Genomic DNA, 12,976 nt, shown 5'->3' with positions numbered 1-12,976 from the left:
GTGCAGGGTTGCCGGGTATTCTGAAGCCAGCCACCAGGAGCTGTCATGTGGTCCCTCTTACAGTTATTGGTTAACACACAGAAATGTACATAGCAGTGTGAGCTTTATTCACATCCATCTAAGTAATAATTCAACATTAGAAAAGTAATGCAACTAATTGTTTCTATATCTGGGTCAAATGCACATTACTGTGCTTCACTGTATCTTTGAAATATCTGTCAAAGCAACAGGACAACTTTTATCATACAGAAACTAATTAATATTTATTAGAATTTTTCTTTTTCTTTTTTAACTTATTTTTGTTGAGCAGCACATATAACAGCATCAAAACTACAGTGTAGTGAATCACCCTCCACCAGCAGCACATCTGCAACATATTGATGGAGCAGAGCCTGAGGGAAGCTACTCACAAACACACTGCACATATGTATGTGAAACACAAACAGGGAGGACTTCACTTTGGCACAGTTATGGTTTGTGTGTGTGTGTGTGTCTGTGTGAGTGAGTGAGTGAGTGTGAGTGTGTTTGTGTGTGTGTGTGTGTGTGTGTTCACTCAAAGACATGACCTACATTTTCAAATTAAAAACAACAACCTAGTCTGAACTCCAAGCACAGACTCAGAAACGAATACAATACAAATATAGACAATTTTTCTCTGGTTAAAGTGAAAGCAATATTGAATTGCAGTGAAAGACTCATACTTGTCACAGCTGTCCTCATCCTAAGCAAATGACAGTGCAGCGCCTTCAAAGCAGAGGAAATACATCAGTGTCTAAGAACCGTCCAACTTGACCAGGCAAATGCAGACAGGCCATATAATCTTAAAAAAAGATAACTTATCGTAACAGTTGGTACAATAGTGCACACTGTTAAGCACAACATATCTACTACAGAACATCATTAAATCATCTGACCAAATAGAGATGTATAGTCAAGGTCTGATGCATTTGCTGCATTTGAAAATGACCAGTACTGTTTTCACAGTCAACCTGTTTGTGTTGGTTCATGTGAACTTTGTCAATAAAATTCTGTCAGAGTGGTGTAATAGCAGATGTGTGATGGTGTGATATAGTCTTCTTACTTTAGTTATTGCCATAAGCAGTTATTTCTTGGTGAACTGTTTGTGACACCACAGAAGAAAACTAAAACTGTCCAATGAGGGTTCAACCAGTTGTTTGAGTTATTACACAGCTCTTGTATCATTTGTAATAAGTCACTGCACTGATCTATGGGTGTGACGGCAACCCCGGATAAAATCCAAATTAACAGACGTCCCAGAACCCACCAGCTCCCAGGTATTAGACAAGTCCGGTGTCCCTACTCAGTGGGCACCATTATGTGTGTGTGTCTGCATGTGTTGCCGGGACATCCAAAAAACGTCCAAAATACTTTCAAACCCCACAATAAGTGGTAAAATTAAAAATGTTGTATACATTTTTGCTTGATTATTATCACACAGGACCGTTTGAAGGAACAGGTCTGGAAAAGGTTCCAACAAGTTTTAACAGTATTTAGCATTCCCAGAACAGTGGCCTCCTTGATTCTAAATGGAAGAAGTTCGGAACAACAAGGACTCTTCCTAAAGCTGGCAGCCTGAACAAAGTGAGCAATCAGCGGAAAAGGGGCTTGACAAAAAGGGGAACAAAATCCTGAGATCATAAGATAAGTGTATGACGACAACCGATTCTACGCATCATGACTGGTTTTATACATATGTCACCAATGAATCAATAAATCGATCAATTATAGCTGTATAGCTCATGTTTAAAAAAAATCACAATTAGTCTCACAAGGCTTTACAGGGTGGGATATCCTCTGCCATTACCCTTAGCAAGAATAAGGAAAAACTAACCCCAAAAAACTTTTAACAGGGGAAAATAACATCAGAGGGAGCTACTTGTGAGGGTTCCAAGTGCAATAGATGCCACTTGCAGATGAACAGATCAACAAAATAACAGCATTTACAACATTTATAGGAAGAAACAGTTTATAACATAACAGAAAATGTCTGATAGAAATTAAGGGAGCAGCAATGACAAATAAAGTTGAGGAGTTATTGTCAGTAATGGTAAAGTATGGGAGTAGGTCTATTGTATCTACATCAATGGTAGAATCTGTTTAACTGAGGCCAAACAGTTCAATCTTGGTTTTGTCAAAACAGGGAACTAGTTTTCATGTTTCTCTCTCTCACTTTCAACCCTTAGGTCACATGAAGACAACCAAGCCAGCTGCATTCACTAATGAAGACCATGAAGCTTTAGGCTTTGGAAAAGTGAGTAAACTACGAGTTGAGATCATTCTGTCACACAGTGTTTCCTAAAGGATTCCATTACACACTAGCTGGATAGATGACAAATTTGCTTAAGGTCACAATGAGGGAATTATGAAATGATAAAATTGATTCGTGATCATTCATAGATGTTTGTCTCGGTGTTGAGAAAAAAGGGGGAGAAGTTGGACAAAAAGAAGAGAAACCTGAGCTCCTGGTGAGTTTGGAAATGAGTGTCACAGAGAATCAGACATTGTTGACACAGCAAACATTAGTCAGGGAACTTGTCCACTGACTGTTTGTGGACAAAAGAGAAAGAAAACCTCACATGCAGTCAAATAACTCCAGAGCGTAAATACAGCTTGTTTGTTATCATTCGGTGAGACTTTCCAACTTTGAGTAAAGCAACTTTAAAGTTTTTCAACTTCACTCTGCACTGCTCAAATGGCCACAAGTTTTAAGATTAGATATGATTATTTTTTTATAGAAAGACTGAGCCTTTCTCATATTGCTGGCGATTTGAATGAAAGACTTCCACTGTTGGCAACATTTTTATTGTTGGAAGTTTAAATGAAAATGAACTGATAACAGCAAAAATGTGGACAATAGACCTAGAGTCAATGATGTGATGGATTGTCCAAATACAATGAAAAGGAAAAGAAAAGACGGTGAGACCTACTTGTGTCCCAGCTCGTGAGCAATGGTGAAGGCCAAATTGAGTCCATTGTCCTCTGCTAACACGCACTTCCTCTTGGCAGTGCAGACACCACCCAGATAAGCGATACCTGTAACACAATAACATGACAATGAGTTTCATAAAAGTGGGTAATATTCTTACATTTCGTTAATATAATCTTTCAAAGGTCCAACCATAGACTGTATATATGAATGGACGGAGGGTCCGTGACGTCACCCGGTGTTTTTTGCAGATTGAGAATGAGGCTAGTAGGAGGTGTTCCCCTGGCGCCATCTTGCCGGTGCTGACTCCTCCTAGTTCCTGGCTAACTAATCAATGGGCAAGGAAGAGGAGCGCGAGTGTCAACTCACAGCTGAGCGACGCCAGCAGAGCTCTAGATGCCTGGTTAGCCTTGTCTACGGCTAACCGGCGACATGCTAGTCGCCGGTGCTAAAAGCTAGCGCTGCCCAGCCAGATGGTCGCTATCTTTACCATTAAATAGAGGTAAGTAACCTTGAAACTAGACATCAAAACCTATTGCTTTATCTATCATCATATGCTTACATGCCTCAAGTGGTTTTTAATATGTAATTGTTATAAAATTTACCGTTTATTTAACACATCTAATGAACAGATTGAAGCAAGTTAAGTACAGAGTTGTGTGTTTTGTTGTGACTTGATTTTTTATTTTAATAAGTTAATATCAATACGTTACATTTGTAGGTTGCATGTGATAGTAACTATGTTTCACAAATATTCTGATACAGGCTGGTATAGCCACCATTACTATTGCTCCTCGTTTATTTAGCCTGTTATGGAATTTTAGAGTGAATTAGACAGTTTAGACAGTTCTCATATTAATTATATAATTATGTTTTCACACTGAGGGAAGTGGAGAGACCTGGAACTGCAGCTTTTTACACTTCCGTATCGGCTTCATCGCTCGGCCCAGGATGTTGCCCCTTGGGTCCAACTCGTACTGCTGCTTATTTCCATTTCTATGATTCTCATCAGACCTCAGCCAAATATATAGCACATTTCTAGTCTTACATTGCCTCTCAAACTATTTTAGGAGTACCATTCACCCCATTCACCCACACATTGATCAAGTTCTTTTCTACCAGATATGAACAAACCAGTGGTGTATAATTTGCAACTTACCAAAGGACACTTCAAAATGCGGACTGGTAAAGTCAGGGTTCAAACTTCTGAAAATTCTGACCTGCTCTATCTCCAGATCCACTCATTAAACAACTCTTGTCAGGCTACTGAGGCCCTAATGTCCATTGCAAAGAAGACTTAAGTTTGGATCAATGGTTTGATAGGTCTTGAAGGAGGTCTCATCAATACTACCATACTGTATCTGAATACTGGTGTATCAAAGCATGGCAGAGATAATAAAATAGTCATAAAGATTTTGAAAAATCTCACAATAGACTACTGTTGTGAAAACACTGTGTTTTTGTTCCCTGCTGATTTAAAGTGACAGAGGGTGCCAGCAAATGTTTTTAGTGAATATGACCGGGCTTAAGAATTCCTCATTATCAAAATAAAGATGGATTCAACCATACTGGACTAAACAAGTCACATCAGAGTTGCAGGCTTTGGACTAGACGTAGTATCAGATTGTTAGGCCTTAAGTGTCTCTATAATAAGTGGAACAATTGACAGGATAAACAACTACTCAACTATTGAGTCTGAACAACAAAACCACATTGAATGTACTCATACCTTTCAAGCGCAACTATTAAACACACTGAATGCTTCAGCAAACATGAGTGGTTAAAAGTGTTGAAAAACAACTTAGCCTATCAATCAGCCTTTTATTAAGGCATTATCTGAGGTGAGTGTTACAGAGCTACATGTGTCTCGCACACACACACGCACACACACCTGGCTTTCTTTCTTTCTGCCTCTGGAGCGAGGCCATGTTGCCTCATTTGAATCCAGACAGAAATTCGAACATTGGCAATAATATGACAGTTGAAGCAAGATGAGTTATAAAGACAGAAAAACCTTGGCAGAGAGAAAAAGAAGAACAGAAATCCAGAGAGACAGGGAAGTTTGGGCCTTATCAGTAAACATGGCAAACACATGCATTACATCACTGATGCATGAAGTGAATGAGGTTTCAGGATTTAGGTTTGTGTGATAAGACAGATCTGTTTTAGAAGAAATACAGAGAAACACCTGGAGGTACTCAAGTCGCTACTAGCACAGTGGAACAATGAATTATAAAAAAAAGTTAAGAAGATATGAAATCGAGGCTTAATGGGAGCTTTCCTATTGTGTGTGCATCATTATCAAACTGCATTCAGTGCTGGGATATTGTCTTCATTAGTTTACTACAACAAAGCAATCTGTCACTCAGAATGTGATTCAGCATTCCAAAGAGCAACACAAATGGCTCTGTCAAATTATAACCATTCTTGGTTTAAAAAAATTGATACATGAAAAGGATCAAGGGAATACAATCGTGATAACTTTCCTGAGTCATTAAATCTTGTCTAATAAAAGTATAAACCGAGATCACAATTTTGTTAAAAAAGCATTGATATTACAATACTTCCAGATGGTTGGTATGGGAGTGGGGAGATGATATTGTGTCATTCACAATGCTGAGGGCCATTTCACCTTGCATCAGGGATTTGGTTTATGGAGCACTGTGCTAACTGTTTGCTGTGAGAAAGTGCAGTAAGGTTCCTATCTCATAGTGAGAGGATATGTGGAGGGAGGGTCACCATCTTCAGTTGACGCAGGAAGTGACAACAGTACTGTGCTGTTATAGGTTGTATTGTCATGTGTAAGTTCTAGGAGAGGACTTACAGCATGATTAAGACGATTTTGCAACTGACACTCAGTTGTATGCTCAGCATGTGTCTGTCTCGGAAAATCTCCTCCATTTTCCCTTTGTTTAGGTAAAGTTTGTTGCATTTAATCTTGTAAGGTAACCTTACATGCCACCGTTGTGTCATCAGCCAACTTAGACTATTGAACCAGTCAAACCACCCTTGCTATGTGCAGCCCACACAAGGCATTTTCATGTGAACAGGACAGTGCTGTGACATACCTCACTCATTTATCAGAGAGCAGGGGTTACCATGTTAACGTTATTACTTCTAACCATATTTGGTATCTCATTATGCTTGATATGGCTAAAAGCTGGGTTGGATACTCCAAAGCACGTAAAACCTTAATCCAGGTAACCTAGCAACATTAACTCATGGGCTTTAATGCAATTGAGATGAAAATACATTAAGTGCTCAAACGAAGCACCATCATGTCTACATCATTAAAACAAAAAGATGTCAGTGAAAATGCCCTACTAGCAGGTAGGTGCATTCTCAAATGCCCCTAGCCTGTAAGGGAATTGTTCCAATTACAAGTGTTCCCAAGAGGATGTCCATGGTGAACACATTCAGATCTCTCTAAAGTTATTCTAAAGAAACCTTTGTCCTTTACGGACACCCTCTCCAAATGCCATACTATCAACAGGCAAGGGTAAGCAATGTAAAGATATTGTTATTGAGCTTACAAGTTAAGCAGCTGTGTCCTTCTTGTGGTGACAGTCTTTCTTTCAGTTTTAGATTTTTATTTTTTTAGGACTAACTGCACCATAAGCATTAAGACTGACAGTGACTTTATTATTGCCTAACCTTGAAAAGAACCTTGTTAAAGCTTTGCATGACAAATATGTTTCTTCTGAAGTGACCCGCTCAGGGTACAGATAGGGAGTAAGTCAATTTGAGGCACAAGAAGAACACTGTACTTCTCGACAACTGTGAACTGGTTGAAGAAGGTGGGCTGTTACAGAGCATTGACTGGGAAGCCGATCAAATTCTTCTTTACAATTTCGAAACTCTCTCAGAGAGCCTCAGTGCAGGGATCTTTCTGAATTGTCTCTAACCACAGCGTGTATATCAACTGTTTCATCTTCCCATTTGTAGGGCGGTAGGATCGGCTTGATGTGGATAACGTGGTGGTAGTGGTGAAAGACATGTTGCCTCATTGGTTTCAGCTCTGAGAGTCACTGGCTGCTCTGGGACTTGAAATCTATGGCCCTTGAATCTCCCGCTGTGTCTTATTGATGGCTGCGCCAAGGAATAGTTAAGTGGAAATCCAGAAAAGGACTGGACCTCAAGTAATGCAGTGTAGGGAACTGCAGCAGGATCTAAATTCAGCTTCATCCCCAGGCAGATGGGGTAGTAGTTGAGCTCCTATGACTACTCAAACCAAAAGGATATTCCAATAGTAGCTTACCAAGCAGTGTTAGAAAGACCAAGCATTTCTATTATTTCATTACCCTTATAAAAACTTTCTATCGCACAGCATATTATGGAGAAATAAAGGACATTTAAGGGAACACTTAAATCCCAGATCAGATAATGATTAACGAATTATAAACTGGTTCAAAACCACACCAAAATAAAAAATATAAATCACAGGCTGATCCAACTTGCATGAATTTCATCACGGCAACTCATAATGTCACTCAGTAGCATGTATGGCCTGTATGCACTCCCGAAAATGTCTAGGCATGATGCTCCTGATGAGTCCTGGGGGATCTCTTCCCAGACCTGGATCAGGGCATCAGTTAGCTCCTGGGCTGTCTTTGGCGGTACTTGGTGGCGTCCACTCTGCTGGGCGACACTTACAGTGACATAAACATAGAATGGAGTCAAATTTGAACTGCCTAATGGCTACTGCACTGGAATGACCTGGTTGGTTTCCCGAATTTTAAAACCTTACATTGCCAACAGCTGTCAAATCTATGTCAAATCCATTGAATAATAAGCTACTTGTTAATAATAATAGGTCTCCATTTCATCTTCCCAGTAGGCAGCCACCACCAAATTTGGTTTTAAGAACTTTGTTGTTTCACCTCATCTTCTGTCAATTGAAGATGACCTGAGGTCAGCCAGTAAAAGCAGCTAAATGATGCGAATAAAAGTTTACATAGCCACTATTCACCAGAGGCAAACTCTTCCTACACCACACAATGGTACAGCTCAGGATCTAATTTATAATGGTTGCGTACGAACAAAACGGGGCATGTAATGTGCGTACGCCACTTCTCAAGCAAATGTTGGGATTTATAAAAACAAACTTCAACGGGAAAATGTGCACATTTCCACGCAAACTCTGACCCATGCATACCAACATGGTGATGAAAATGGCAATGCAGACGTGAGGAGGTGAACTGAAGCAGAATATTGATTCACTTCACATTAAAACCAAAAGCATTAATTTTGCAAGCGTGACTTAACTGTTCCATAAGAACCTACAATTAAAAAAGATTTAAAAACAACTTGCAGTAAATTATGTTCAGATGCCGTTAAACAGCCGAGTTTTTTAAATATTTTTGTATTATATTATTTAACACTGTGAGTAAAACATCAAGGACGAGTGTGTGTAAAATAGCTGCAGTGAACGTTACTGTGCCATCAGGCGAACAGATCAACGGGGAGATCACTCGCAAAAAAAAAAATAATAACTATTCACTTTCCAAATAATATCCCAGCGTGGAGGTTAGGATCCACTGATATGTGAAGTAATGGATCCAATTACTCTAAATATATAAATACTGCGGTGACAATCGTGCGTAATACGTGATGGATGCACGTGAATGGAAGGATGAGGAGAAAACAAGGATTGAGCAATCACATAGAGTTTTTATCCCATGATGATGACTGATTATCTATAGATTCTAAAGATTTGTGATTTCGGATCATTGTGCTGATAATTTAAAATTGAACAGAGATATGGTTCAATCTGATAAAAATGTCTACTCCACTGTGACTGGAATCTCTCCACATTGTCCCCCACACACAATCTGTTGAAATAATTACAGAACCAAAGTGAATCAGGCAAAAAACTAAATTACTCGTCCCTGCAGTGTTGTGTCTCAGATTCAGCATATGGCTGAAGATTTGTAGCTAAATGTTCATGGCTTGCTTGGTTATTGCTGGTATCGCATAAACACATAGATGTTGGAATGCTTCTTTTTCATGCTATCCCTTTAGGCACACTGCTGTTTCACTGTTCCTTTTGTCACTATCTAAAATTGTAAGATAAAATACTGAACTGAAATACCTGGAGACCACATGATGAACACAGTTTAAGCTTGAATGCAACGTGAAGAATAACTTCCTCAAACTCTCCGGTACATTTCATCTTGCTACAGGATTGTGTAGAATGGTAAACGTAAAATACAAACATGGTGTATTTGGATTGGACTGGGCTCAAACTGAAGCTTTCTTCACTGGAAACATTTTAGGCTAATGAAAACAGATGTTGGCCTGGATTTGAACATGTGTTTCTTTTCCTCTTCACTGGTTTAATGTTTTTACAACCAAGCATGCTTAGGTAGAGGCTGTAATTACGTGTGTATAATGTGTACGATCTGAGGGAATTAGAGGAAAGCGTCCTTGATGTTGTTATTCATATAAAGAGTGAAGACTTAAAGAACACCTGCTGAGTGCTAAAGAAGAGGATTCATGCTGAGTATGCTCTGTCCTTTTTTGAATTACTTGCTTCCATAATGTATTAGCAGCTGTTTATAATCCAGACCCCACTGATAACAAACCCTATATTTGGATTTTACTATCCTTAGGTCAGCCACACTACCTGGACTATACTTTTGAGTTTGGCTGTGTCTGGACATTCAAGTGGTTTTCTATAATTGAATAAAGCAAATAAGCCTTAATACTGCAGATGTTTTGATTCAACAATTCTGATTCAGCTTGTACTAATAATATGCAGTTTTTATATCAAATATGTGAACCATAACCCAATGGTTATAATCATAACCCTATGTTTATACAAATAAAATTGAATTGAATTAGAGTTGATAAGAAATGACCAATTCACATGTTGTTTTGATGTCTTTTATTGTAATAAATGACCCGACATGTTTGGTCCATCGCCAAAGGTCTTAATTAGCAGGCATGATAACATTTACATGACACTAAAAACTACCGAGCAAGCCTTTACCATCCTGGCAAATGTGAATTAAACAGAGTTGAGTGGCGAAGTTCCACAGTGAGGTCAGAGTTGTGACTGAGATTTTCTGCAGCATCAAAGATCCGTTGAAGCCAGCACTTCTGAGGCTTAAGCCCCCACACAAAGAGCTGTGATCCACTGTTCTGTGTTTATCAGTTGTGGGTTTTGACCTGGTTTTAGGGGCTAGCTGACTGATAAAACACTGATGTGTTGGCTCACATAGCTGGCAGCACATCCAGTCAGACAGCCTCAAAAGAGCCACAAAGCCTTATCAGGCCTCTGGACTCACAGCACTGTGCTGCCCACAAGCAGCTTCGGCCAGCCATTTATTTTGCGCTAATTAGCCGTTACAACATGAAGGGCTTTCCAATGAGCCGCTGAATCCTGGGCAGTCAATGCTCCCAGTGCTGACAACAGAGGCCTGAATCAGCCTGGAAGAGACGCTTTGTTCACCCTCTCACGCACACATACACATGCCAACACATGACACATGCAAAAACTGGCTCAGGATAGATTGACCCCACTGACCTTAATGTCACACTAATGTTCGCCACTTATTCACACACTACAACAAAAATAGAAAAATGCTGCAGACACACAAACTGTCACATAAATAAGACACTTAAAAATAAGAAGCAAATGAGATTAGGAATAAGTAAGAAATGATGCAGGAAGCCAGGGTTTTTGGTTTGTCCCATATCTAAGATGTCATATTTAGCCTATGATCTGTTGAACAGTTTAATCTGTTTTTAACTAATAAACAGTCAGTTTGACTGTGAGCTGGGTGAAAGTAATAGCAGTTTAGGACTAATGAGTTTGTATTTCCTAATACTGGTATTGTCACACCTTATCGCACCTGACCGACTGTTTCCAGTTTTATTTCCGTGAGTCTTTTCTTTTCAGACCATACGTCCTGTCAAGGTTCCCTCCTGTCTGATTGTCTCACCTGTGTGTCATCCCCTTTCCTACGTTTGTGTATTAAGTCTGTGTGTGCTTCCTAGTGTTAGCTTTCTGTTTATCGTACCATTTTCTCAGTTTAAACGACTTTGCCTCTGAGTCGTGCTATTGAGTTCTATTTTGCAGAGCCGTTGGTAAGGGTGATGGTGATATAGTTAAGTTATATTTGCAAACAGTGGGAAATGATTTTGAAATGATCAAGTCTTGCAATGGATGATGCTCTGCTGGTTATACTCCCAATTCCATCTCATTGATGTTGTGCAACCTCTCATACACAGACTGTGAATGAATCAGCTGACTTGTGCAGGGTCACCTCTTACCATTGAGCAGCAACTCCATAAAGTCAACCGTGACTCTCCAGCCCTCCGGACATCCTATAACATCAACATCCCACCAACCCCCTAATTTCCCAGTTATAACCCTGCTCCAGAAAAGAAAACACAGGAACTGGATACTACTACAAATATTAGTTACATCCCAGTGCCGACCACCATTAAACTTGGGGTCAGACTTTCATCAATTTGCCAGCATATGAGAACAGGGTTTGTCCAAATATATCACATTATACTGAATCAACCTTATAGTTTTTCATAGATTTTAAAGTTTTCATATCTAAAAGTAATGAAAAAAACTTAAATACCCTACAAAATGATGAATTATCCTAAAAAATTTAAACAGAAAAATCATTTTCTCATTAATGCACATTAGCCCCAAATGATAGTGGAGTGTAGGCTAGGGCTCCAATGACTCTGATCACCTCATGCACTTTTGAGTTACTATAAATACTTGGGTAATGTTAAGCAGCTGATCATGCAGAGTCACCCTACACATAGTTTAAATAGATATAACTGAAAGGCAGCAAGAAAAAACATTTAATGTTAGTTGATTTACTCTCATGGATATTAATTGTTAAAGATTCAGCTACTATTTCCTTCAGTAGTTTGGTTTAATGTTATCTGCAAAACGTTCTTAAAACCACTGCACCACTGTATGCAACCCTGCCAGGATGTTTTGTTATAAGAGGAGGAGTTAAGTTCAGTAACACCGCTGATATACGCAGGTTCAATCATGTGCATTGTGTATCTTCTAAGAGGAGGATTGTGACACGAAATTATGAAATACAGGATTATCATGCAATAAGCATTGCTATCTATAACATGAGGATGAGCGATTTATTTTTTTAAGGTTGATATCACATTTCACATTTTTCCTGATGTCATTGGGGAGCTCATTCCACCATTTGAGAGCCAGGACAGCAAACAGTTGTGATTTTGATGAGTGTTTAGCTCGCAGTGAGGGAGCAACAAGCCGATTGGCCGAAGCAGAGCGGAGTGAACTGACTGGGGTGTAACATTTAACCATGTCCTGGATGTAGACTGGACCTGATCTGTTCACAGAACGGTACGCAAATTCTATTGTTTTAAAACGGATGCGGGCAGCCACTGGTAACCAGTGAAGGGAGTGGATGAGCGGAGTAGTGTGAGTGAATTTAGGTTGGTTAAAAAACAGCTGAGCTGCTGTATTCTGAATGAGCTGCAAAGGTCGGATGGCACAAGCAGGTAGACCTGCCAGGAGGGAGTTACAATAGTCTAGGCGTGAGATGAGCAGAGCCTGGACCAGAGCCTGGACTCCTTCTGAGTGAGATACAATTATACATTGAAACGATATTAAAATAAGATATGCTCCTATATCCAAAAGAAACTTGTCAGCACAAGTAGAAATATCTCCCCTAATAATGATCCACTTAAAAGATTTTCATTTGTATCTTCAAGGCTAAGAACAAACGTATTCCCTAAACTTACTGTATACATTTAAGCTGACAGAGCTTTTTAGTGTGTAAAGGAGAAATCCAGATTTTCAACCATTTCTCCATATATTTGTTACAAAACCTCACTTTAGAGTGGGGAGCATGTTCTGAGTAAGAAAGACTTCTTTATTGAGTTATTTAGACACTATTAACACTTGCAGTTTTGTTACATGTGAATAGAACACATTTATGAAGTGTAATGAAGGGAGAATGAGTATTATTTTGTTAATCAACCCTATGAGACCCATACTGATCATAGCATATT

General features: G+C 39.3%; 1 protein-coding gene across 1 annotated transcript in view; it reads right to left on the bottom strand.

Annotated features, from left to right (window-relative positions):
• Positions 1-12,976, bottom strand: part of adamts17 (ADAM metallopeptidase with thrombospondin type 1 motif, 17) — a 126,553-nt gene that overhangs the window by 63,398 nt on the left and 50,179 nt on the right. The window contains exon 8 of the mRNA XM_062390686.1: positions 2,949-3,054. Coding sequence (XP_062246670.1) covers positions 2,949-3,054 — 106 coding nt within the window. The remainder of the gene's footprint in view (positions 1-2,948; positions 3,055-12,976) is intronic.

This window comes from Platichthys flesus, chromosome 1, assembly GCF_949316205.1.
Source record: "Platichthys flesus chromosome 1, fPlaFle2.1, whole genome shotgun sequence".
In the NCBI taxonomy this organism is placed as follows: domain Eukaryota; kingdom Metazoa; phylum Chordata; class Actinopteri; order Pleuronectiformes; family Pleuronectidae; genus Platichthys; species Platichthys flesus.
Note: the sequence above shows the minus strand (reverse complement) of the source record. Positions and strands in the feature narration are given on the sequence as shown.